At 42.6% G+C, this 24550-nt stretch overlaps 1 protein-coding gene across 22 annotated transcripts in view; it reads left to right on the top strand.

Moving 5' to 3' along the window:
* foxp1b (forkhead box P1b) overlaps positions 1-21962 on the top strand; it is a 146536-nt gene extending 124574 nt beyond the window's left edge. For 19 of the 22 annotated variants that reach the window (XM_039612088.1, XM_039612100.1, XM_039612101.1 and 16 more), the window contains 10 exons: positions 928-1035; positions 5335-5422; positions 6693-6776; positions 10810-11014; positions 11182-11258; positions 11904-12005; positions 13159-13280; positions 14162-14231; positions 14432-14598; positions 17195-17339. In XM_039612088.1, the coding sequence (XP_039468022.1) occupies positions 928-1035; positions 5335-5422; positions 6693-6776; positions 10810-11014; positions 11182-11258; positions 11904-12005; positions 13159-13280; positions 14162-14231; positions 14432-14598; positions 17195-17339 (1168 nt within the window). Of the gene's footprint in view, positions 1-927; positions 1036-5334; positions 5423-6692; positions 6777-10809; positions 11015-11181; positions 11259-11903; positions 12006-13158; positions 13281-14161; positions 14232-14431; positions 14599-17194 lie in introns of all 22 variants that reach the window. The other 3 variants (XM_039612102.1, XM_039612099.1, XR_005613067.1) reach the window with 3 other exon arrangements.
* The last annotated feature ends 2588 nt before the right edge of the window (positions 21963-24550 follow it).

Here is a 24550-nt window from a genome sequence, read left to right on the forward strand (position 1 = left end):
TGGAAACTGTGTACGTGAATGGAGTTATTCCCATGTGACAGCACAACAGTCTAGTGCAGTGACTCTCCTGATCCATCTCGTTGTCTTAGAGAGCGAGGCTCACACTGGAGGAGGAGAAGCAGCAGCATTGTGCTCATGAGCCGCCAGAAGCACAGGTGGTAGCGATATAGGCCAGTCCCCCAGGCTCTTGTAGCTGAAAGTTGTGTGTCTTGTATAGTGCCTGTGTCCATATGGCTGCCTGTCTTGCTCTCTTAGCAGACACTGCCTCCATACAGACCGCTTTCTCTTAGCGTTGACTGTGGTTAGCTGTGCTTCCGTGCCTCTCACCATATGGAAGATGTTTCAGAGTTTGTTTTTCAGGGATGTTCCTGCTATTTAGACTGATTGTACCATGCCATACGCTCCCCATAGATGCGTGCTTGTCAGCCCCTGGTGACACAGATTGGTCAGTAGATAAATTGATACCAGGCGGGGTTGTTTACAATACGTGCATGGTGTGAAAGTAGGGGTTTTAATATCATGGTACAGGCTCCTCCAGGTGGGCTCTGTGACATGATGCAGCAGGCGGCACAGGAAAAACAGCAACTCAGGGAGCCCCCTAGCAGTCTAGATCAAAGTGAACCACAGCATGGCTCTGTGAAACTGAATAAATACACGCTGATTTGATTGTGATTTCACAACAAGAGTCCCTTCCTTTAAGAGCAGAGCAAGCCAGGATCAACCAGGTAGAGTGATTCCACAAAGCCCAAGGTTCACAGATTAAGTAGAAGTCAAAGTTTTCATGTGGAAACAAGATACAATACAAATAAGAAAGTAGTAACCGGGCTTCATCTGAAATGGAGAAAACGGGTTCTTTGACCTGTCGTCAAGTTACGTGACTGCAGGCCTGTCTTTACTAAAAACGTTCTCTCTGAATCTCTTTCCCAGATCCACGCTAGAAGAGCCTTCCCCTCACAGTCACCCTCTGTACGGACATGGCGTTTGCAAGTGGCCCGGTTGCGAGGCAGTGTTTGATGATTTCCAGTCATTCCTCAAGTAAGTAAAAGTCATAGTCAGAGGTGCTTTTCTATCACAGTTTGTTTGTCCTCTTGTTGGGTCGATTACACTTTTTTTCTTTTCCTGACCCCCAGCGACTCAAAAGCACTGCAGGTGCAGCTGGTTGTTATTCTCCAGTCTGGGTTGGGCCTCTCTTGACAAGGGTACCGTGGGGTCTCCTTCTGGGAACGGCATGGGCCTCTAATTCCTGTGATAAGCGCAGTTCCCATGGTGACAGGGGCCATTTTTCCCAAACAAACAACGGGAGGATGTTTATCTGTGGCAGCTCACACTTTGGGCGCTCTGCATGTTTGCCCTTGTCACTGGGCAGGAGAATTGGTGTATATGTCTTAGACTGCATTGCTCAGCTTTTTCTGTCCTTCTCCTAGGAGTCTGTTTGTTTTCTGTCCTGCCTCCTGTTTTACTTCTGGGACTTTTTGGTTTACATTGTTGTTTAGTTCAACAAAGCCCACGTCTCACCTCCGTGTTAAATTTAACCATGTGTAGAGTAATTAAAGAGCCCCAGCTAAGTGTTTAGGATTTTTCTAATGTGCGCTCTATGACAGGTTTGACTCTGTCCAGCCTGACACGGGCCATTGTTTTGCTCCCCGATGCCCGATTTGAGTCAGACCCCTGGTTTACTAATCAACGCTGTGTGCAGTGCGCTCTAGGTAATCCAACACATAACAGTGCCATGGTTACAGAGGGGATGAAAACATCTGCGTTGTGGCAGCAGATCAATGGCTCACTGTCACCCCGGATTAGTCGCACTTTAAACAAGATATGACACAATTCCATTATCCTAAAACAAGCACTCAGCGAACACACACTTTCCTGAGAGATGCAGGAGAGAAAGGTGCTGCGTAGGACCGCCTCGCAGGCTGCTGAAAGTTTTGACTCTCTTTGTTAACGTTTTGAATCCTCTTTTGATTGTTTACGTGAATCTGCTTTGAGCTAGCGTGCGTTTGAAAGGCTTATCGCGCCACATTGTATATTACAGTTTCTGTGTGACTAAAAAGAAGCAGTTATGTAGTTTTAGTTCAATTTAGAAAAACATCCTGGGACAGGCAATTATTAAACCAAGTATTACACACACACTTTCACACACTTTCACACATGCACTTGCATATTTCAGCTTTGGGAGTGCCCGCTTAAATCTATCACTATTTATTGTATTCTGACATTGCCTCACCCTTTGTTTATAGAACAGAGGAGAATTAAATTCAGTGCGCCCGGTAGAGCTCTGCCTTAAAAAGTCTCTAAGTGCACTCAGCTATGTTTTTACAAGTGTTTTTATCATGGCAACATCTTGTTTACTTTAGTTGCCTGCTCAAACTGCTTGGAACATGTTAAGAAAACATTTGGGGAGAGTCTCCACAAAGCTGCCTTTGTTTAACAGCAGGCAAGAGTGTGAGCAGCTCACCAAGGTGTTAACTCTCAAACCCTTAAGCACTTCCACATGAAACCCAGCAACTGATACTGCAGGCCTCCGAAAGGAATCAAAAATAAAAACAAAGAATACTTCGGGCATTAGAGAGAAAAGAAAAAAAAAAGAAGAAGGAGTCGTCTCTGTAGGTTGAAAATATATGTGAGGAGAGATGTGTGTCTGTCTGTGAGTGTGCAGTCAGCAGAACACAGTGTACTGTGCACCAGAGAGAAAGAAAGGTGAGGAGGACTCTAACGTCAACCAGATTTCAGCTCCACATGCCAACAGTAACAACTAACATGGGACTGAAATGTTGTTTTAAACTCTGTGTGTATTTATTTTATCTTTTAAAGAAAACATTACATACCTACACACACTATCTTGATAAATACAAAACACCCAAATCCCTGTTCCTGTTTTCGAGATCAGCACGCAGAAGGGTGGGGTTGGGGTTATAGCAGAGCCTGATGTTTTTACAAGGGTCAGGACCCTTCTTTTCAGTGTCCAGTCAGAGGTCAGAGCCAGCGAAACACTCCAGTGCCCTCTAGTGCTGCACCGTCTGTCTGCTCAGACCTCAAAATCTCATCTCTTGCACGTCGCCACGATGTAGTGACTGTTTTATAAGTTATGTGGCCTTGCAGCTCTGCAACCTTACAGACAGATGAAACATATAATATAGAGGAAAATACCTTCTCTAAATAAAAAGTAGTAGTAAAGCTAATATTTTTTTAAACATCAAAAAATCTATCTAAGCTTTTTAAATGTAATTGTTACTGTAAAGATGTGTGCTTGTAATTTAAATTCCACCCAGCGGTGGAGAAGATAAACCTTCCTCAGCTGCGGCTCCAGTCTATATAATTAGAAACTGTAACCGAAAAATAAATAAATAAAAAATAAAATCAGGCAAACTAACTGATATATAAAAAGCCGACTGTGGGAATATCCATTTAACTTGTTTTATTGTGGCAATTTACATTAGGCTCTGTCATCCTGCCAGAGAGCTTTTAAAAGCGGCTTCATTTGAAGTCCAGAAAGTGACACATGCCAACGTTCATAGTCTCTCTCGATGTCAATTCCCCCGTATCCCCTGCTCCCGTGTCCAGACACTCCTCTCAAGGCTGCATTAGGGCCATTTGAATATTTCATTTCCTATTAATTATGCACTGTGACTCTCCATGTCATTAGAAGAAATAAAGTGGAATGTAACAAAGGATGAAAAGAAGCAGGGCACATGTCTCCTATGAACACAGAAATTCCAAAGCTGCTCACGTAGGCCAGCCTTCATTGAAAATTCAGCCTGTGCCAGTTAAATTGGAGTTGAAACGTCTTTACCTATTATTTTCTCCTTTGAAATTTAGTAAGATGTCCTGAAATGTTTACCAGTTTCATTTTCCGACCTACTTAATTAAATTGGCATTTATTTGACTCAAACAAATGGAAGGCCCAGAGAGGCCTGATTTGTGAAAAAGGGGGTTATTGCCCACTCTTTTTTTTTAAATATGGCTTTTTAATTTCTTTTTTTTTTTTTTGCCACAATAATTAACTTCAAGTGCTAAATGTATATATCGCAGTCATTTTTCAAAAATAAATTATCAGAACACAATAGGAAGATGTGAGTGGGGTGGAAGGAGCCTGCATTGCCTGGGAAGATTTAAATCATTCACCTCAAGGTTGAAAACACCACAGCAGAACAGAAGCAGGACCCTATCAATTTTACCTTCCTTTTACATGTCTGTTTTCTGAGTGTAAATGTGCTGTTTTATGCACAAATGTGTTGTCTGTACACGAAGCAGGGGCATCACGGCAATTTACCGGGCTGTCGTACCGCCGGTGCTGTGCCGTCACAGGTTGATTCTGGCTATTTTTGATTTGCAGTAAATGACAGAAGAAGTGCATATGAAAAGGCAGGCGCACCTTTCTCCCATCTGCCGGCGCCACTTTGTGCACACGCAGACACGCCTGGTGACAGTGACCTACATGGTCACCGAAAATGTGATATAATTTATGATATATATAATATATTGGATCCATTAGCGAGCATAATGAAGTAGTGAAATGAAAGGGTATTTGTGAAATCAGTTCAAACATCCTGCTTGGATTATGATTAAATGATTAATGAAATGCCCCTGCATAAGCATTTTCAAACAGTAATTCATGCGGCAGCTGATAAAATTCCTCCAATCATATTTCCTTCACTCATGAACCTTATCTCCACCATTTTATATAAATCACGGAAAAAACCCTGTCTGCTACCCGGCGAGCTACTTATTTAGATTAGTTATAAACGTACAGGAAAAGAGAACATCTTCCCCTGTATAAAATAATCACGCATAATTATATCCATAATTCAACTTTGTGACAGATCCCATCTCCTTGTCCTGTCCTCTGCATTTGGTCTGGCTCTTTTTTTTTCGTCTTCTTTCTTTTTTTGAATTCTCTTAATTTTAATGGTATAATTAACAGTCAAAACACCAAAAAGGACAAAATCATCCAGGCAAGGGAAAGCTGCAGTGAGAAGAAATGGCATTAGGGCACTGGTGCATAATTTAGCAAAGGAATCCAACCTGAAATTCTTCAATCATCCCTCTTATCTGTAAGCTGTAGTTAGAGGAGACATGACCGTCATGAAATATTGAGAGTCATTCTTCTATGTTAAAAGAACTATTTCTTTTTGTTCTGCAGGTGGAATCATTACAGTACGCTGTTAGTTTTATGAGTAATATTTTTTTTAATGTTATCACACGGTCTATATACATTGTGCTTTGCCCAGTGATCAGATTGCAGTATTAATCCACGCACTGCAGGACTGTGAATCTGACATTACCTTCTTTTGGGTGTCTGTGTTTTCATTTTTTGTTCTTTCTGTTTTGCAGACATCTTAACAATGAGCACGCCCTGGATGACAGGAGCACAGCCCAGTGTCGGGTGCAAATGCAGGTCGTACAACAGCTGGAGCTGCAGGTATTGTCCCACTGGTTGTTTTGAACCAAATATTTATGTGTCTTCTTCTGCTGACACTTCCTCAGTGTCTGTGCAAATGCCTCCCTGTCTGACTGATATCAGCCATGGGGTCACTCATAGAGGGATGGGGGTGGTGGTGCTGGTGGTGGTGGGGCAGCAGAATTAAATAATTTTGTACATTTGCTACTAACCAGTCATTAAAAATGTGTTATGTATGCATGACAGCCAGGAAAAGATATATGAAGGGCCCCGGGCTAAGTAGAGAAGATAATTACATTTTGAATTTTACTGGGTTTTAAAGTTATTTATGACTTTTAACTGTTTGGCACCAACAATAAAACATAGCATAATGTGGATAGGCGCTCAGTGTTGAGTGGAACAGAAAGGTTATTGAAGCTCAGTGCAGAAAACTGTTGATACAGTAATCAGTATCTTTAATACCGTGTCCCTCATGAACGGGCTTTAATGTTCTTTAAAAAATATGCATGCGCATTAAGAATGTGCTTAGGGAAAAAGACGTGGTTTACAGTCATTGTATTGAGGGGGCTTGGAGTGTCCAATGAGCCATATGTGTGTGTGTGTGTAACAGTGTTTGACTAAATGGTGACCACTGAACTAATGTATAATGTAGATATTTATTAGTGTTTCAGGAAAAAAATAACTATGTTTTATACACGTTTTTCTGCTGTAGCAAATACAAAGATATTCATTCTGTTTGCAGTTCTGGGTCACGTATTAGTCAAATATAATACCACCAAAATGACTAACGATAAACAGTTGTGGTTTACAAAAGGCTAACTTGAACAATCAACAGTGAGATCTTAGTTGCTCAGACATTGCACCATGCCAGTGTCCTGTTATTTCCGCTCAGCTGGTGTATTATCCAGAGATCGAGTGAAGGTTTATCAGACACAGACTTCCTCTGCATGCAGCCTGTCACCATAATTTAGGCTGGCAGCTAAGACAGTGCAGAGTTTCAGACAGGTAGAAAGGCCCTGAGCTTGTTATTGGCAATGATTCGCAGCGTATTTTAACCTTGACTTGGAGAGTGTAGTTAGATTGTATGATGTGCAGGCTTGTTGACAGCTTCCAAAAACAAAAAACAAAAAAATAAATAATTAAATAATGATCTGAAGAAGAATAAGGGTGTTCACGCTCTAAAAGATGCCTTCACTATAAAGGGATGTATAGAATTAAAACATGGGCAAATATACATTTTTATTGTGTATGTTCATTAAAACTTCACCGCTCTCCTTTCTTCTCATTACAGCTAGCAAAAGACAAAGAGCGTCTGCAGGCTATGATGACGCACCTTCATGTCAAGTCCACGGAGCCCAAAGCCACCCCACAGCCGGTGAGCAGCAACCCCGTCATACATATCTCTCTTGTCCCCCGCTATCCTTTTGTTTGTCTTAATTGGCACACATGTATTCATTAATCCTTTCTTCCATCTTATTTATCTGCTAAATAAAAACAGCTGTTCTCTTGAGGCAGGCAGTAAATATAGTTTGGAGCACATCTGCTGACATCCAGGATTCAATTTGGTGTCTGTGATGAACTGGATGCACACTCTGTAATGGCCCCTTTTCTCAGCTTCAAAGAACAAGTGGCTGCTTGGGTACAGAGAAAAGATGAGAAAGCAGAGAAAAATAGAAAAAAATAATACATATTATATTTAATCAACTGAATGTGATGTGGCATGTATTCTTAGTGCTTTAACAGCAAAATTACATGGTGTTTTTTTGACAGAGGATATAAATATTATGAGAATCATAGAGTCACGAAAAAACAAGAGTAAGATAGCATGAAAAAAATATAAAGATAAACAAAAAGATGAAAATAATAACTAATTTATTGATTTATTGCTTTTTCAATAAATACTGGAAGCTAGCTGATGTCACCCCAAAGTAAATGTGTTAGTAGCAACTTTTATTTTAACCTCATAACTAATTCTTCCCTGACTGTATTCACATAAATTAACCTTAAAATAATGATAGTAATTACTAATCTCTAATCTAGCCATGAGATTTAAAAAAAATCAAATCACTAGCATCTCTTATTTATCAGGAAGCTTTAGATTCAACTTTAATTTTATTTTAAAAGACCTTGAAAGTTACTTCCACATTTGACCCTGTTTAATTTTATTTTACTTAAAGCTAATTTTAAAATATTTATATTTCTATGAAAAAGATACAACAGAAATGATTTAATTCCATTTATTAAAATTTGTAAGGGGGAAAAATGAAAATGTGAATAAATGCAATTGCAGATCATTATTTTTATCTCCTTGGCACATTCCCAACATTTTACCTTCTGTATCACTCTCAATGTGTTTTATGCCGTAAAGCCTTGTGCTTAATCCCTATCCTATAGGGGCAAAGGCTTAACATATGGCATTTAAGTGTCTCTATTTTGTCATGTTTAAGAGGGGGGCTCAGCAACATATTTCAGTCTGTATGACAGTTAATTCAGAGAGCCAAATGAGCAAAGATCATTTTACTGCAGGGCGTGAGTGTGAAATCATGCACACACGAGCACGCAGATGCACAATATACATGCAGGAGTGCCGTCCCTCGGCAGCCTCACAGCTTGGATCATTTATTTACAGTCAGCGAGGTAGCTATTGACATCCAGAGGCAGCGTGTGCGCTCTACAAAGCGCAGCCGTCAACATAAAGCGCGCAGAGATGTTGAATGACAATAAGCTGTCTGTTAAAGCTGCGCCTGTGTCACACGCTCTGATTGTGTAGATTAGAGTGGAAAACGAGGCCTCTGACATGGGGACATTTGTATATGAAAAGTGGTAGGGTCTGCAGATAGCATCTCGAGTTTGCTACCTCTCCTCTCTCCCCGGGGCCCGGCAGAATGGCTGTGTCAGAGCTCAGCATTAACACTCTCGAGGGGGCGAGCTGGGGTTTTTATTCAAATAAATAGACTCCCAGCTCCAATGCCACTTCGCCCGCTGTGAGCTGCTGTGAAAAGCTAGGACAAATATACGTGACTTTAGCTGGGCGAGTGGCGGACTTACGCAGGTCAGGGCCAAAGGTTCCACTGAGGTTTTAAGTGTAGATTGCAGCATCAGATGCATCCACAGAGAAGACGCAGGATGAAAGCATTCTTAGAGCTGAGTGGAAGCAGAGCTTCTCTGAAGAAACAAAGGTATCTGCTTCCAGTAATTGCTAGTTTTGCTTTTCTGCTGCTCTGTACTGTTGAATATAAAAATGGCATGTGTAAGTAGCCTACTGTCACAGCAAAGTAGCTCAGATGAACTCGCTGGTTTACATTTAGTTATAATTAAAGACAAACAAACTGATGCTGTGCATTCGCAGCGACAAATGAATGGGATTCATTTTATTCTTGTGAGGTGGACGAGGGTGGGGGTAAGATCAAAACAAAATGTGCCACATTAGCAATGCGTGTGTCTGCCTGTGTGTGTGTGTTTGTATTTGCCTCTGTATGTGTGGGTGGGTGTCTGCACACGGTGTCACTAAGCATTCTTGTCAGAAATCTGACCTTTTACGCCATACATAATTAAGGAGGGACTTTTTGTTTATTTTCTTTAGCAGCTTGCCGAGTCAAAGCCAGTATAATTAGATCACCAATTACCATTTAATTAATTTCAGTCTGAAGTCTCATTTTGTCTAGGCACTGGAGTGAGCCCAAATGGTGAGGCAAACAAAGGCAAGGCTATTACCAGCCTGTCTGGCCTATTGTTGAAGCCTCTCTGTGTTTATGGCCAGGGAATATGGATGAAACATGAAACAAAGCCTGCTAATCCACAGGAAGAGAAGTCAACACCGCAGCCCCGTTCTATTGATAGCATTGTGTCAGAAACACGCAAACCCAAGTGTAATTTATTTTGTTCATGATTTAGAATAACACGTCTTCAGCTTCTGTTGGTGAGGATGTAGTCCACATTCATGCATCCATCCAGAAATCCAAATTATTTGGGCAGACTCTGCCAAAAAGACAGAGTTCAGCCTTGCAAACATAAATACACATTGTGAGGATGTGGACACAAGTCTGTTAAAATCGGAGATTCAAACAACACAAATGTCACTGGTTTTGTTTGGAGCAGTTTGCAACTTAATAATGAGAGGGGTGTGTGTGTGTGTGTGTGTGTGTGGGTGGGTGTGTGCGTGCGTGTAAAACAAGTTGTAATTTAAAATGAAATCAAAGGAACAGTGCTGAGTTCTGGGGATAGAGAGTTAAAAATGTGATTGGTAATTGGGCAGCTGAACAGAATTTACGCGTTTGCATAGAGTCAGATGTTAAAAACCATCATCACCTTGTCAACATTACAAGCAGAAATCACACATTTGAGCCCTCGTAATCAACATGTGATGTCACAGATGAGATATTTCCAGCCCACACTGTCCTTTCTCCAGCTCTTTAGCTCTCTTTCTCCATTTTTTTCTTCATTTTTCTTCTTCTCACAGTCTGAAGTCATGTTTAATTTGGAAAGTGGCCTCCTTCGGCAAATTAGCAATTAGAACAATTTTGCAGGAATATGTATATGTGTCATTAGTTTTCCTGCCAATTAATAGCTGGAGCAGGGGGTCAGGCTAGAATTTTCCACTTGACTGCTGCTCCAGTATGGAGGTTTGGCAGTTGGTTCGGAGCTGCCACAGCTGCTGGAAGCCATGCTATACCTTTGGAGCACTTGCCGTAATTAGTTTACCTTGTAGCCATTATTACTTAAATACCTCCTTCGCCCTAGCCCACACATCCCATCCACAGACACAGACCTCAGTGATGAAACCAAGTATTCTCTACAGAAGGCTATGTGTGAAATACCATGTGTCCATCTTTACCATTGGCCATCATGGCCCTCATAATGGAGGTCAGTCAGATACAGTAGTTAATCATCAGATCACTTCCATAAGCAGCTCCTAATTAGAGTCTTCACAATACAATTTCAGCTTATAATTAGCCCAGATTGGCTTCTTCCTCTGGCTGCCTTATTAGCGGGGCTGCTCAGCAGTAGGTGAGAATCACACTGTCATTTTTCAGAGCTGTACAGGCTGCCCTTCTTCCCTCCACAACTCAAAACTCATGGGTTACCATGCTGGAGACCCTCAGCGGGTAGATGAAGTGGAGGGGGGTGTTTGTCCAAATGGGACAAAAGCTCCAACAAAGGCGATGAAACAGAGAGCTGGGAGAAGGCCTGACATGGCAGCAAGAGAGGGAGGGAGGAGAGGTTTGAAGAGTGGGGGCGGTGCACGAGCGGGGCTCCAGGGTTGTTTTCCAAACATTTAGCAACCGTTCATGGATCATCTCAGGGCCCAATTACAATTAAAGAGGAGGTATGCATAGTCAATGAGGCGGCTAAGACACGGGGGTAATTAGGAGGCTAACTGAGCTCTGTCTGTCTGTCTGTTCTTCTAGCTCAACCTAGTGTCCAACGTCACGTTGTCCAAGTCGGCCCCAGAGGCCTCTCCTCCTCTGAGCCTTCCCCAGACCCCCACCACACCAACAGCACCGCTTACACCCCTGTCCCAGAGCCATTCTGTCATCACAGCCACAAACCTCCACAGCGTGGGCCCTATGCGACGGCGATATTCAGAAAAGTACAACATGCCCATCTCTCCAGGTACGGCAGAATGCTCACACATAGTACTATATATACATGAAGCTGTCATCTGTTCTGCTAAATAACTGACATGTTTGTTTTGTTACGTTAGGCTGTAACTTGTGTTATCGGTCGTTGATAGGACACGAATGTTGACAATTGCACTTGTGTTTGCTCCCTGTGTACAGATATCAGTCAGAACAAAGAGTTTTACATGAATACAGACGTAAGACCACCATTCACATATGCCTCACTAATAAGACAGGTAAGGAACTCTCACTGATTTCTTAAGCTCTTTGTGATTTAGTGAATAAAAACTTTCAACTCCTCCGTCCGGCTGAAACTTTTGTCTACACACTCAGCAGTTAAGAAAAAATGAGTTAGAGTTCATGTTTTGCTGCATGTGAACACAATTTAGACAGAGGAATAGATAAATCATCTCGAAACGACTGCAAGAATGCATTCAGGATTCAAAACACAGCCGCACATGACAAAAATGTTTGATTAAGCATTTCAGTGACTGTAATTATTACCAAATTCATTTCACACAACAGTGGGGATGAACCTGTTTTAAGATGGCCAGTCAATTATCGCTCGACTGCAGTAATCTGGGATCTCAGGAATTAATCTGAGCGGTCCATAATTGCTGCCCTGTAATCTGCCTGAGAAATGTTTTCACTTGCCCTTCATTTACACCCGCAAAAGAAAATATATTCAAATCTGCCGTTTCAAATAAAAAGTGCATTACACTTCTAGGAACACTTTACATAGACAGTTTCTCGTTTGGTTTTTTTATGGGGGTTTCTTCAGGAGAACACACACAAACCTGCATGCCTTTTGTGAATTATTAAACATTTTGTGAAGGGAGCAAAGCTGAAAATGTTTGTTTCTGTCACTGTTCCTCATCCAGGCAATCCTTGAATCTCCAGAAAAGCAGCTAACACTAAACGAAATCTACAACTGGTTCACACGAATGTTTGCATATTTTAGGCGCAACGCAGCAACGTGGAAGGTAATTTTTTTTTCTTTCTTTAATTCCTCTTAATGTCTTTAAACCAACATGGGAGAATAAAGAGTCATTGTGTAGATGTTAGGTGGACATAAATGATAGTCGTGCATAATAAAATGTAAAAACAAAACTTAATCCAAATACATAACAATAGCCTACTTATTCGATCCAAATGAACCACCCTTTAAACAAACATGTGAACCAGACAGAGCAGGCCGGGGGAGGAATATATGCATTTGTGTAAAAAAATAAAATAATTTTTAAGAAAAACAATCACCCTGTAATGTGTGTGGATATTCTGATGGTGGGTGGCATTAGTTTAACATAGCAGTCCTCTGCCAATGACTCCTGGCTGAGCCCCTCACACTCACTTCAGAAGGGAACACTCTGTTTTCCACCAGGCCGCAAGCACACGTTCACACAGACACACACAAAACAACAGAACAGTAATGACTGGAGACAGAACGTGAGATTTGAATGAGAAAGGCAGTGATGAAGCAATGAAAGCCTTTTCTGAGCCACAGAGCAGCTCACACACACACCACCATGCTGCTGCACTCCCGTCCCCCATCACCTTCCACACATACTGACAGCCCTTCCATAGGGGCACATTGGTGTTATAAACACTGGATTCCTCTCCGCACACACATTTAGAACATACACGTGCACTCAGCATAGCTCCTGTAAAAAGGTCGGCTTTCGTGCCTGAATCATTTGGATTGAACCCTCGATTTGTGTTCTAAACGCCTTTTTTTTCTTTCTCACTTTGTAATGGGAAATGCCGACGCAGAATGAGCCTAAAGTTTTCTGATCAGTACTAAAGTAGTGATTAAAATGTTCAGTTTCTATATTTTGTTGGTGTAATTTGTTCTGATTGATCAGAAGAGGCAGCTTTAAAAAGATAAGGGAAAAAAGGGGATGTCTTAAGAGTATCGCCATGGAAATGAGTAAATATTTATGTGCTGTTTAAGTCATTTGAAACTTCAGACCATTTACTGCCCGTAACCCTCTGCTTTATTTATTGTTTTCATTCAAGTTTCATCCAGAGCCTGTCACAATATTTCTACTATGAAATGAATTTTTTCTTCCCATGCAGCCATGTTTACTGTACTGATAGAAACCCTTTTTTCTCTCTTTGTTTTTACATCAACTGCAGAATGCAGTCCGGCATAATCTTAGTCTTCACAAGTGTTTTGTGCGGGTAGAAAACGTAAAAGGGGCTGTGTGGACAGTGGACGAAATAGAGTTCCAAAAGAGACGGCCTCAAAAGATCAGTGGGTAGGTTTGGCCCTGTTGAGCCCTGCCTAGCGTCTGTCTCAGCGCTGACTGATGGGAAGAGTCTGCTGCTGCTGCTGCTCCATCTCCATTGTCTGTGTGCCATACCATCCAAAGTCCCTGCTTGCTTTGGCGTGCCTCCCCTTCATGCTTTTAGAAGCCTTTTGGTGATGCCTCATAACCCACAATGGCTTATTTTCATTTTGATCCTCACCCTCTCCCCTCCTCCCTGTGTCTGTGTGTCTGTCCGTCCGCTGTCTTTCCTGTCGATCACTGCATCTGCATCTGGCTGTCGCCTCCCTCCTCCCGCTGGTTTGCTTTCCCAGGGTGCCATTCGCACCAACCTCTCCCTGCATAAGTGCTTTGTGAGAGTAGAGGATGAGTTTGGGTCCTTTTGGACTGTTGATGATGAGGAGTTTAAGCGCGGTCGCCACATACAGCGAGGCCGCCCTCGGAAATACGCCGTTGATGAGAACTTTGACGAGCTGCTCGTACAGTAAGCACTTCCGCCTGCCCTGCAAACTCCAGTGGTCCCTGCCCCACTTGCATGCCTCCATCCCTCCACCTTCCCCCTCCCCCCACCTCCCCTCAGTGTTGCCATCATGCTTTTTGTGTTAAGCTCGCCATCCATCATGCTCTGCCTCCATCAATCTGTTCTTCCTTCCCATGACATGCAAAGTGTTAGAGATAGTTGTGTGGTATTGTCAAGTGATTGAACGTCTTAGAACTGTAGCCTTAATATCCACATTACTACAGCAGTAAATTTGTTAAGTTCTTTTACAAAGTGCATTGATTTCTTTTTATGAAATAAGATACTGTATCTGAGGAATGCATGCTAGCTGAGACACGAGTCTGTGGTTGTAATTGAATTTTTCTGTTTGCAGAAGTCCAGCCTTAGTGAAGAACATTCAGACCAGCTTGGGCTATGGTCCGACCCTCTCTGCTGCCTTCCAGGTAAAAAAGAAGTGACTTCATCTCAAGCCGCCTCGCTCAGAACTTTGAAAGGCAGGAAGGAATAAGCGTTTCACTGTGTCACATGCGCGTAGTCTTTGTCTTTAGGATGATGTACTCGCATAAAAGAGTGATGGGAAACTGAGAAAGTGCTGACAACTGGCTTCCGTTTCACATTTAATGCTTCGGGCTTTGCTTTTCAGGCTTCAATGGCAGAAAACAACATACCTCTATACACTACTGCTTCCATTGGAAGTCCCACCCTCAATTCCCTGGCCAACGCCATCCGTGAGGAGATGAATGGAGCGATGGACCATGGAAACAGCAACGGCAGTGACAGCAGCCCGGGACGCTCGCCCCTGCCAGCTATGTGAGTGGCACACACGCTTTCTATCTTCACCGCAGTCTGTGTAAGAAAAGTGAAGAGAGAGGAAAAATTTTTTGGGCTGCTTATTCCACTGAGACCAAAACTCTTCAAATAGACAAAAAGTAATGCCAGTGCCCACCCAAAAGGCTCTAAAGTGACCTAATGCATGGCAATAGATCAAACAGAAGGGATTGCCAGAGGTACAATAAATAAAGTGGAGAGGGGGATATTGGAGTGGCGTGTGGGGTCACGGCCAGTGCTGTGGCAGGCCTCCCTGCCGAAAAGGAAACTCCACCTTTTCAAAGCTTCCATCACCAGAGCGGCCGGGAAGAGAAGACCGGAGCCCCTCTGTTATTTTAACAGCGAGTTTATGAACTCTCCTTTATGCGTCCTGCTGTCTGTCTGAGCCCCGCCATCATCGGCCCTTTCACTTTGTTAAAATATTTACAAAATGCCAGCACGCAGAGTGACACAGCTGCTGGCTCCGACACGGTGCAACATGAGCCGCAACACATCTAGAAACGCCTCTGAAAGAAAAACAACACAAAAAGCGTAATTAGTCTGGAGGACATCATCCAAGATTCTCATGTAGGAAAGTTGTGGTCGGCCTGGAAACCACAGCTCCCCGTTCACTTGTTGTATGGGAGTGTCTGCTAAGTTGTTTGAAGCCTAAAATAATACAGCACACGCTGCATCGTTTCCAGATGTGGGGGCAGACCACCGATGTGCAGCAGGGGTAGACTCAGGGATGGCCTCCTGAAATGTCTGAGCTTGGGGGAAATTCTGCCTAAAAACAAAAAAAAGGTGCAGTAATAAGCTCCTGGCCAAATGGAGGAAAGTGCCATCCTTAATCACTGTGAACATAGCTCTGAGCATGGCTGTGGAACAGGAAAGGCAGAGACAGGATGGGTGTGCTGGCCTAAAGGCAGCCTGCTCTCCCTCTACCCCTCCGCTTCTATCTTTAGGCTGATAAAGCTCACGACTCCTTCTTCGTAATTATGTCTATAAGCTTTGTGCAAGTACAAAACGAGTTAAAACTGTGTTCTTTTGCTTTTAAAGAACTTTATTCTCTTATTAACAAAACACACCTGGCTCTTTACGTCTGTGGATGGAGCATTTAATGCTGCAGTTAATTCAGTTTATTCAGGTTTTCTGTACTGGTCTGACTTACCCTGTCCGAATGCGAGTCCATCACCGCTGTGTAGTAACATGTGCTGTCCACATGTGCCAGGGAGCTGCTGGTTGACAGGACACAGCTTTTTTAACACAGTGAAGAAACCAGAGCACTTCTCTTAAACAGCCAGATGAGAGTGAGGCATCCAGAGAAGGCTAATTATAAGCAAAGTGTGGAATCAGCATGCAGTTCAATAGCATAATAATAACAATTTCATGTCTGCCCCGCAGCCACGGAGTCAGACCTGAGGCAACAGCACTTGTGGAGTTACTTTGATGTGAAAATGATAGAAAAGCTGACTTTACTTTTCCCCCCTTTTTTATAATTTACACCAAAATATGTCAGCTCATTAGCATATGAGTGCTTCCATCACAATAGCTGCAAATCACACAAGACGTCCTGGTGTGAATAAATCAAATGTGGGCCGTGGTGATGAAGAATGTGCCAGTTGTCCCTTGTTGTTGTAGTAAATGAGCCCGGCGCCTCATCCTGACATCGCTCTACCTCCGCTACAGCAGCCTGGCACCGCAGGTTAGAGCGGCAAGTCCCCTGCAGCTGCTCATAATGTTTTTTTTTCCCTCTCTCTCTGCCACAGCCAGGCCTCCTCTCCCCCTGTGCTTTCTTCCTGCTCTGTTTCTGTAATGAGAAATTTGGCAGATCTCATCTCTTTAGTGGCTCTTTTGCCCAGGCTGTGAGCTGGAGGGGCGGGCGCTCATGTTTTTGCCTTGTTTACAAGTGACAGCGTTATTATTCTCATAAGGGCTCTGTTTCTTATCACGGTGTTGTGCCGAGTGCGCCGGTGCTGCTCTCCCCGCACGCCTTTCCTGCCAGCGCTTTTCTTCCCTTATTGACACTTGCTTGAAAATATGCATTAATTCTGGAGTTTAAAGCATGTATGGTGGTGTCTGGTCGCTGTGTTTGCTTGAAGTTGATTAATGATAGAAGCCGGCTCGGGGTCGTCCTCTGGAGACCCGCCTCGCAGGTTGTGCATGTTAACGAGCAGGAAGAGGAACACACAGCGCGCCGCTGATCCTCCGCCACCAGGAGGCTGACAACGGCAGCCTCACTCGCTCCGCAGAGTCCATTCTCTCCTCTGCTCGTCTCACGTTGTTAATCTTCCTCATTTATCAATTCTAAGTGAATACCCTGTTGTCGGTTGCCATGAAAATAAAAAGCCTGCAGCTTTGCCGGGATTGGAATACCTCAAAAGAAAGCTGAAATTATCAACAGTACCAGTGAGGCTCCCACTCACAGCCTCGCTGAAGCCAGACATTTGTTTTTGTTCCCCTGCCTCTTCCTTTCTAAACAGAATCGGCACAGCTCGTATCACCCTGGGCCCGATTGTGTGAAAGGTTGGAAAAGAATACGGAGGAAAGTTAAGGATAGCAGACTGTAAGTTTTTCTCCTCTTCTCCTTCTCCTCCAGGCATCACATCAGCGTTAAGGAGGAACCACTGGACCCCGAAGACCACGACGGGCCCCTCTCCCTGGTAACGACTGCCAATCACAGTCCGGATTTCGATCACCACAGAGATTACGATGACGAGCAGGGCCACGACGACATGCTGTAAGGCTAGCGCCGCCCACCTCCCTCCCCAGCCTCAGAGGCCGAGGCAGTCCGGGTCATTTGGGAGACAGAAACGCTCTGCAGATAACAAACACTGAACTGCAGTCTCAGCCACTGATGACAGCTCGCAAATGTCTCCAAGTTGACTTTTTTTTAGTGCCATTAAAATACATAGCAAGAACACACACGAGAAAACACAGATGATGCCCCCACATGAGGGTTCCTTTTTTTTCCTCTGATTCCTTTCTACTTTTGATTTAAGTAGCGCTTAAAACGTGAAAACAAACTTCGTTTCTACTCATGTGTCGGACAGACTGTTTTTTTTTTTTTGGTACGGGGGGGGTGCGACGTGTCCGTGCTTTGGGATAACCCTTGCCACGCAGCCAGGATGGACTGCACTCAGCGGGCTGCAGAAGAGGAGGGGGGAGGTGTTTGTCTCCCTCTCCACCCTCCCCCACGCTCCCCCCCCAATTCCCTCTCTCAGACACACATCTGACCAGAAACTGAAAAGAGAGAGAGGGAGAATGACTGACGTTTAATTTACACCGTGTGTATGTGTGTACGTGCGAGAGAGAGCGCGAGTGCGGACTTCTGTTCATTGTCACTGCCTTCAACACTTCTCATTGGTTTAATTCCTTCTACGGCGGGAGGGTTGTTTTTGTGTTTTTGGTTTGTGTTTTTTGGGGACGGGAGGGGGGGGTTAAAAAGTTATGAAATATAACATAATGTGTCTTCTCCATCATTCAGTGCTGTTCTAGATGTCTTTTTGTTTTTTTAATTGTTTCTTTGAACTGATCAGACCTCATGCCCATGCTGTGGAGATTCTGTGTGGTCAGCACTTGATGATGAATGTTTATCATTTCTTTAAACACACTCACATGAAGCAGAATGTCGCATACCAACTAGTATTTTTCTGTCATTTATTCCTCAATCTTGCCACACACAAAAAACCAGGAAAAAAACACCACTCTGATGTGTAGCCCGCCCCCACTCCACCCCACCCCAACCAGACCCCCCTCCTGCTCATGAAGTCCATTGGCAATGCACTACTCATAATGAAGGCTCTCTCCACGCATCAATGAAGTTTAATTTAAGATGCGAATGAATGACAGAGAAATCATGCAGGTTATGATTTATCCTTATGAAATTATACTTTAAAACAGCCCCTCACGGCCGAGCATGCTGAGCTGCAACAGAATTTCTGATCACTTACAAGCTCCGGGTTTTTTAAAGCAAAATGAAAATGTCAGGTGTGCACCAGCGAGATAATGATTTAGACCAACTAATTGTGATTCCTGAACACAACTGTCATTGTTAATCAAACGTGTCTGCTTTTTTTCCTTTTTTTCCAAGCTGTAATTTCATTCAGGGCTCGGAGATAAACGTGCATTCCCTGTAGTTTTATTTGTATCACGCGCATGACTAGTTTTAAGTTTCGAGTGTTAATAATTGCACACCGGACGAACGGCTCATTTTCTTTCATTAAGGGAACAAATCCCCGAGACCTGCAATAAGCGTTGCACATTCCAGCATTTGACAGCCATCGTAAAAGGGCCCAAACATACGGCACATGCCATTTTATGCGAAGGTGGATGCTTCGACGTTCGGTGTCGCCCAACAAAAGTCTGTTGGGAATCCACGGGAAAAACTTTCAGCTTTGCTGAGAAGTTACATTTTAGACATGCTGAATTTCAAGACTGCAATCAACCACTTTTAATCTTTTTATTTATTATTAGTTTTGGTATTATTTGATGTTTATTTGGCTTTTTATTTTTGTTAATGTTGTTGTTGATTTGTATCAATATCATTCTGTGACTACCAAAGATAAACTACAAAGTCAATGATGTGTGTTCCATGCAATAGCAGATCAGGCCAAATATCCGTTCTTTCGGTAGCGGCGGTGTAGCCGGCGGCAGATTGAATCGAAGGGTGGGGGAGCAAAAAAAAAACGCTCCTCACACTGGTGTTTTCATTCATTGTTATTAAAAAAACACAGCAAACAAACAAAAAAACCAAAGGGGTGGAGCTGCATCGAGGTTTTGCAGTGACCAAATCTGAACGGGAGGCACCGACAGTCTGACTACACGATGACCAAACTAGGGAAACTTCTTATCTTTGGGCCAGTGAGCTGGGAAAAGGGAGCAGATAACACATGCAACATTAGAGCGTATGTAGATAAAACATATACCGGTTAAATGGGAAAAGCTTTGCAGAGAACAATGTGAAATGGATTCTGTGCTTCAACTGGACCACACAAATGATTCAGTGTTTCTCTTCTTTTATTCCTTTACCTGTGTGTATCCTTTAAAATGATTGTATGCCACTTTTTTTTTTTTTTTTTTTTTTTTTTTTAGGGATTTTTGTTAAGATTGGCAAGACTTCATGATTGTGTTTAGTTTCTGTCAACTTATTACTTTTTATATTAAAAAACACTCCTGTCAACTAATAAGCTGGGTACAAGGTACTTTATGGCAGTTATTGTTATTGTTATTATAATTTTTTTCCTCTAACTTCACCGCTCATTAGCTAAAAAGGAAAAAGGGCAATCTGTGGCTTCCAGAAAATGTATTTAATATCCAGGCAGCTGTGGGATGGGTCAGTTACATCCAGGCTCAGGACCGTGAGAACAGGGGCCGAGCTCATCCACAACCCCCCACCCCCCAGTCAACCGGCTGGTTTGTTTGGTATTCAGAAAGGAGGGAAAAGTGCCGGTCGGTTAGATCATTCTCAGCATGTGTAGCTTGACATTACTAAAGATAACAGCATGAGAAAACCGTTAGGACGCATACCTCAGTTCAAACCTATAGGGAATGATTCAATTAAATGAGAAAAAATAAACATTTCACTCAGTTGCACTTACTTGTGTGTCTTGCATGTGTAGTCTGATACTGTAGAGAGAAAATGACATAAAAAAAAAGAAAATGAAATTAGAGCTTGTTTATCTTAAAGGTTTCATCCTTTTTTTTCTTTTTTTTAAAGCCAAACCAATCCAAACCTCAGGCCTTTTGTTCATGGAAATGTCACTCGGCTGTGTGTGTGTGTGTGTGTGTGTGTGTGTGTGTGTGTGTGTGTGTGTGTGTGTGTGTGCACCGTTCATCCTGTCAAAGTTTGTTCTCTGATGTACTGATGGGTTGTTTTAAGGGCGTTCCAACATTAGGTTGTACATACATGTCGGTATAGCCTTTGCCCCCCCGCCCCAACACACCTTTTTTTAAGATCAAAAAATACATTTGTGTTATGTTTGCTTTATCGCTTTGTATTAACTATGAAATAGCTATGAGAAAAAAAACTGCTGTATGTATTGGAATAGCAAACTGTGCTGCAAATGTATTTTACTTAGTAATCCTTGCTTTAAAAAAAAACAAAAAAGGAAAAAAAAAGAAAAAAAAGGAGTCACATGATCCATGGAGACGTCTGGGTGAGCTGGGCATGGCCAGGCTGGGGCACGGGGGCGGGGGATTATCTCAGATTTTGGATTACAAACTGTAATATAGAAAACAGACTTTTTCTCTGTTATCACTGACCTAAGCATTTTGTACAGATTCTTTTTTCCTTCTTTGTGTTAAGCTGTTTTTTGATACTTCCTTTTGACGGTCCAGCCGCTGCCTCGCGAGGCTGCGCGCTAAAGAAATACCTGCTCGAGTAAAATGGAAAAAAAAAAAAACGACACTGGGCAGGACTGGTATATTTCCTCTACGAGACGGAGATATCTTGCATGACTAATCCCAGGGTCACGGAGATTTTAGGGGGGAGGGGGGAGGGGTGGTTTAAGTGGTCAGTAGTAATATAAGGGTGTATCAATTTAATGATATTTTATATGAAATGAATAGGAAAAAAAGAAAAATATGCAGTGCCAAGATGTAAAGAATATTGTTAAATGCTGTCTTTTTTTCTTTTTTCTTTTTTTTTGGAGATTCATTTCACTCGCTCATTAAAAGATGTCCTTTCATGTCACGTAGGCTAAACACAGACACACACTCTCTTTGGTTAGCATCAAGATATTTATATTTTTTATCTCAAGTGGTCATTGTAAATGAGTTGAACCAAGCACAGCAGGCAGGTCAAAGGTCAGATGCTGCTGAAGACTCGGACCCTGCAAAATTCAGCCGCGTGGCATCAGACCTACCCCCCACTCACCCACCCACCCACACACACACACAGCCAAAGTATATCACACAAACTCACACACACTGGCACCCGAGCTAAAATGCCATTGTTTCATCCATCACCAACCATCCAGCCCGCTGTCATTCCGTCCCCCCCCACCCCAACCCGTCTCTTTCTCCCACTCTCGCATCACACTTTGTTTCTTTCCAGATGGAGGGGGGGAGGGGGGGGGTGCGCAACCCAGGAGCTGTCACGGTGCTCTCATCCTGCGGCTTCTTCTCTTTTTCTTTATCTTTCTTGGTTTTTTTTTCTCTCGCTCCTTTTCTTTGAAGATGTACTCTGTAGTTTTCTTTTTTCCTGTTTTGTTTTTTTGAAGAGAAATATTATTGCTCATCACTTCCATCAGTCTGTAACCTCCTCATCATTCCTCGTCTGTCTGATGCAGACCACTCTGTTGTAGTCAGTGGCGATGACTGACATGAGCATTCTAAACATGCAATAAAATGCTGGTTGTTCCGATCGTTTCTTCCAAGTCTCTCGTTGTGTCTGTCCGAGTGAGGGCTTTTTTTTTTTTTTACTGCAACGCATGCAGTTAAACTCACAGGAGCTTAAATGCAGAATCCAGCATCGCGAGCACAGTCGAGACGACTTTCAGATGATTTTCGCACAACAAAGTGAGCCTCTGCATCAAATGAGAGAGGTTTTTTTTACCGATACACATTTATTAAATATTTCCCCACTGCAGTTTTCGTCGCCCTCAGTACCTCTTTCCTCATTACTTCGGCCTGCAGGACAGTCCCACACAGACCCTGTTTGTGTCGTCTGCTGCAGGACTCTCATCCCAGCCTAAAACATTAAATTATCTCATAATTAAAAAGAGACAGTTAAACTGTCTTTTTCCTAACAGCAATTTAGGTAACTGCATTTGATAAGCTATAAATTGCAACCGCATTAAAAAATCCCAGAAATAATAGCGATATGGATTTGGTGACAGGAGCTAATGCTGATGACCAAGACTCCTGGTCCTGGTGTTTTTACGACAGAGGTTGCGGGGCATGTTGGCCACTAAACAGGGGACAGAGATCAAGTCTAAGCACTTTTAATCTTGTGAAACAAGCAATTACAAATAGTTGCATTGATTTGTTAAAAAGCTTTAGGTGACATAAATCGTTTCTTGCTTAGCTTATTGCTGGAAATCATAAACGTCAAGTGCATTATTAATTAAGGCCTTTGAAAGACAAGATTTAATGGAAATGATATAAAATCACAAGCAATGTTTCTGCAGGTTGTATTTCACCCAAACGTGTCTGTGTTGTTTCCCCTCACGCTCATCGCAAGCGTTCGGATAACATAAAGTGATCACAAAGGTATCAAAAGTATTTGTGTTTTTAAAAAAACCCACTTAACTTATAGAGAGGCATTAACATATGATATAATTATAGTCCATAAAGTCTGATGAAACACGGGGTGAGATTTACTGCACTGTCACACCCATAAATCTGAATTTCTCTGTAGGCCGTTGGTAGACCACCGGCCCAGCGTTCACGTTTGAAGCCGTAAAATGAGCCCATGAGCACAGCGTTGTCTCAGTCACTCAAAGCCCTGGAGATCATTTGTGGTTTTATTTACCCAACAACAGGGATAGGAATGGAAATTTAACGACACAAACACAATGTGCTTCATATTAAAAGACCAGAAAAAAGTCGAAATAAACATTAGAAAAATGCAGAAGACGTGACTACACGCTGGATATACACTTGCACAGTGATTAGCTGTGAAACTGTCAGGACAGGAGTGCTTTCAGCTTCCATTTGAATGTGGAAAAAAACACTTGTGATGAATCTCAAGTCAGCAGGCAATATGTGTCTCCAGGCAGGGTTGGGCAATACCACAAAATTTGTTTTTGATCCAATACCAACTAATAGCAGGAACAGTTTCACATATATTGATACCACAGTGCGGTATTGTGTGGAGAACAGAGCCATGTGTCATGTTCTAGAAAATTTCAGATTGCATTTTCACCACCGTTAAACATTTCCTTTCACTGGTAATAAATTGGTTAAGTGTGAAACCTCTGAACTGCACATTCATATCTTCAGCGCAGGGGTGATGGAACGTGGCTTTTCTTTTCCGTGGCTGCTGCACGAAGTTATGAGTTTGTTTTGTGCACACTTGTGTGCATGTGTGTGTGCGCGTGCTCACGGCAACGAGACACTGAAAATGATTCAGAAAATTTGCAGAAAGGATGTCGGGCCTGGCATTATTAGAACAGGTGGACTGTAGCAGCAGATTTTGTTAAGATGTTTGAAGTGACGTAGCTGGATTGTTACACAGCCGGGACTAATCAAGACTGGATTGCACTGCTTAAAAAGCTCAAATATGTGTGAAGCGGTGCTAGAGAAACATGAATAGCTGAAACTTTGTTTGACAAATTAATAACTAAAAACTATTAACTAAATTCAAATATAATACTTGAATCTCATTTTGTTGACCCGCTTTAACCCTAACCATCTTCACCATCATCTTCCATCTCTTTGTTCTGCTCCTTGGGAGGTTTCTATCAAAACTTGGGCAAAAAACTATCTCAATCCCAAGTGAGGTAAGTCAGAAAATGACTCAAACTTCATTAACAGATTACTGTTAATTTCTCTCATTAATCACAAATGATGCTATTTAACCCCACAGACATGCTCTGTTGCTCTATCCTGCCCTACAGACAGAAGACAGATCAGTCACATTGTTTAGCCCGGTTAGATTGCGAAAAAACAAACGCGGATGGCTGCTGTTCACTTTATTCTAATTACAGCACGGCACTGCCTCAAATAGTCAAAGCTGGCACACTCCCAACATTGCAGTGAGGCAATTAGCAGTCCTGCAGTGTTTGTTATTCATGGTTTGATGTAAAAAATTTGTTTATTAAGATGGGCTGCAGGCGCTGGTGTGCAATAGACCTGCTTGTAATTAGATTCCAATTATTTGTCTGTTTCTGATATTGTAAACTGGCACTTACCACATCAGTTAAATTGACACACTGCACTGCTTGGTTTACTCGGTAATTAAAATGTGTTCTGTTAATTAGATGATGACCACTTTATTCCAGGGCTCTTG

This window comes from Oreochromis aureus, linkage group 5 (assembly GCF_013358895.1).
Source record: "Oreochromis aureus strain Israel breed Guangdong linkage group 5, ZZ_aureus, whole genome shotgun sequence".
Lineage (NCBI taxonomy): Eukaryota > Metazoa > Chordata > Actinopteri > Cichliformes > Cichlidae > Oreochromis > Oreochromis aureus.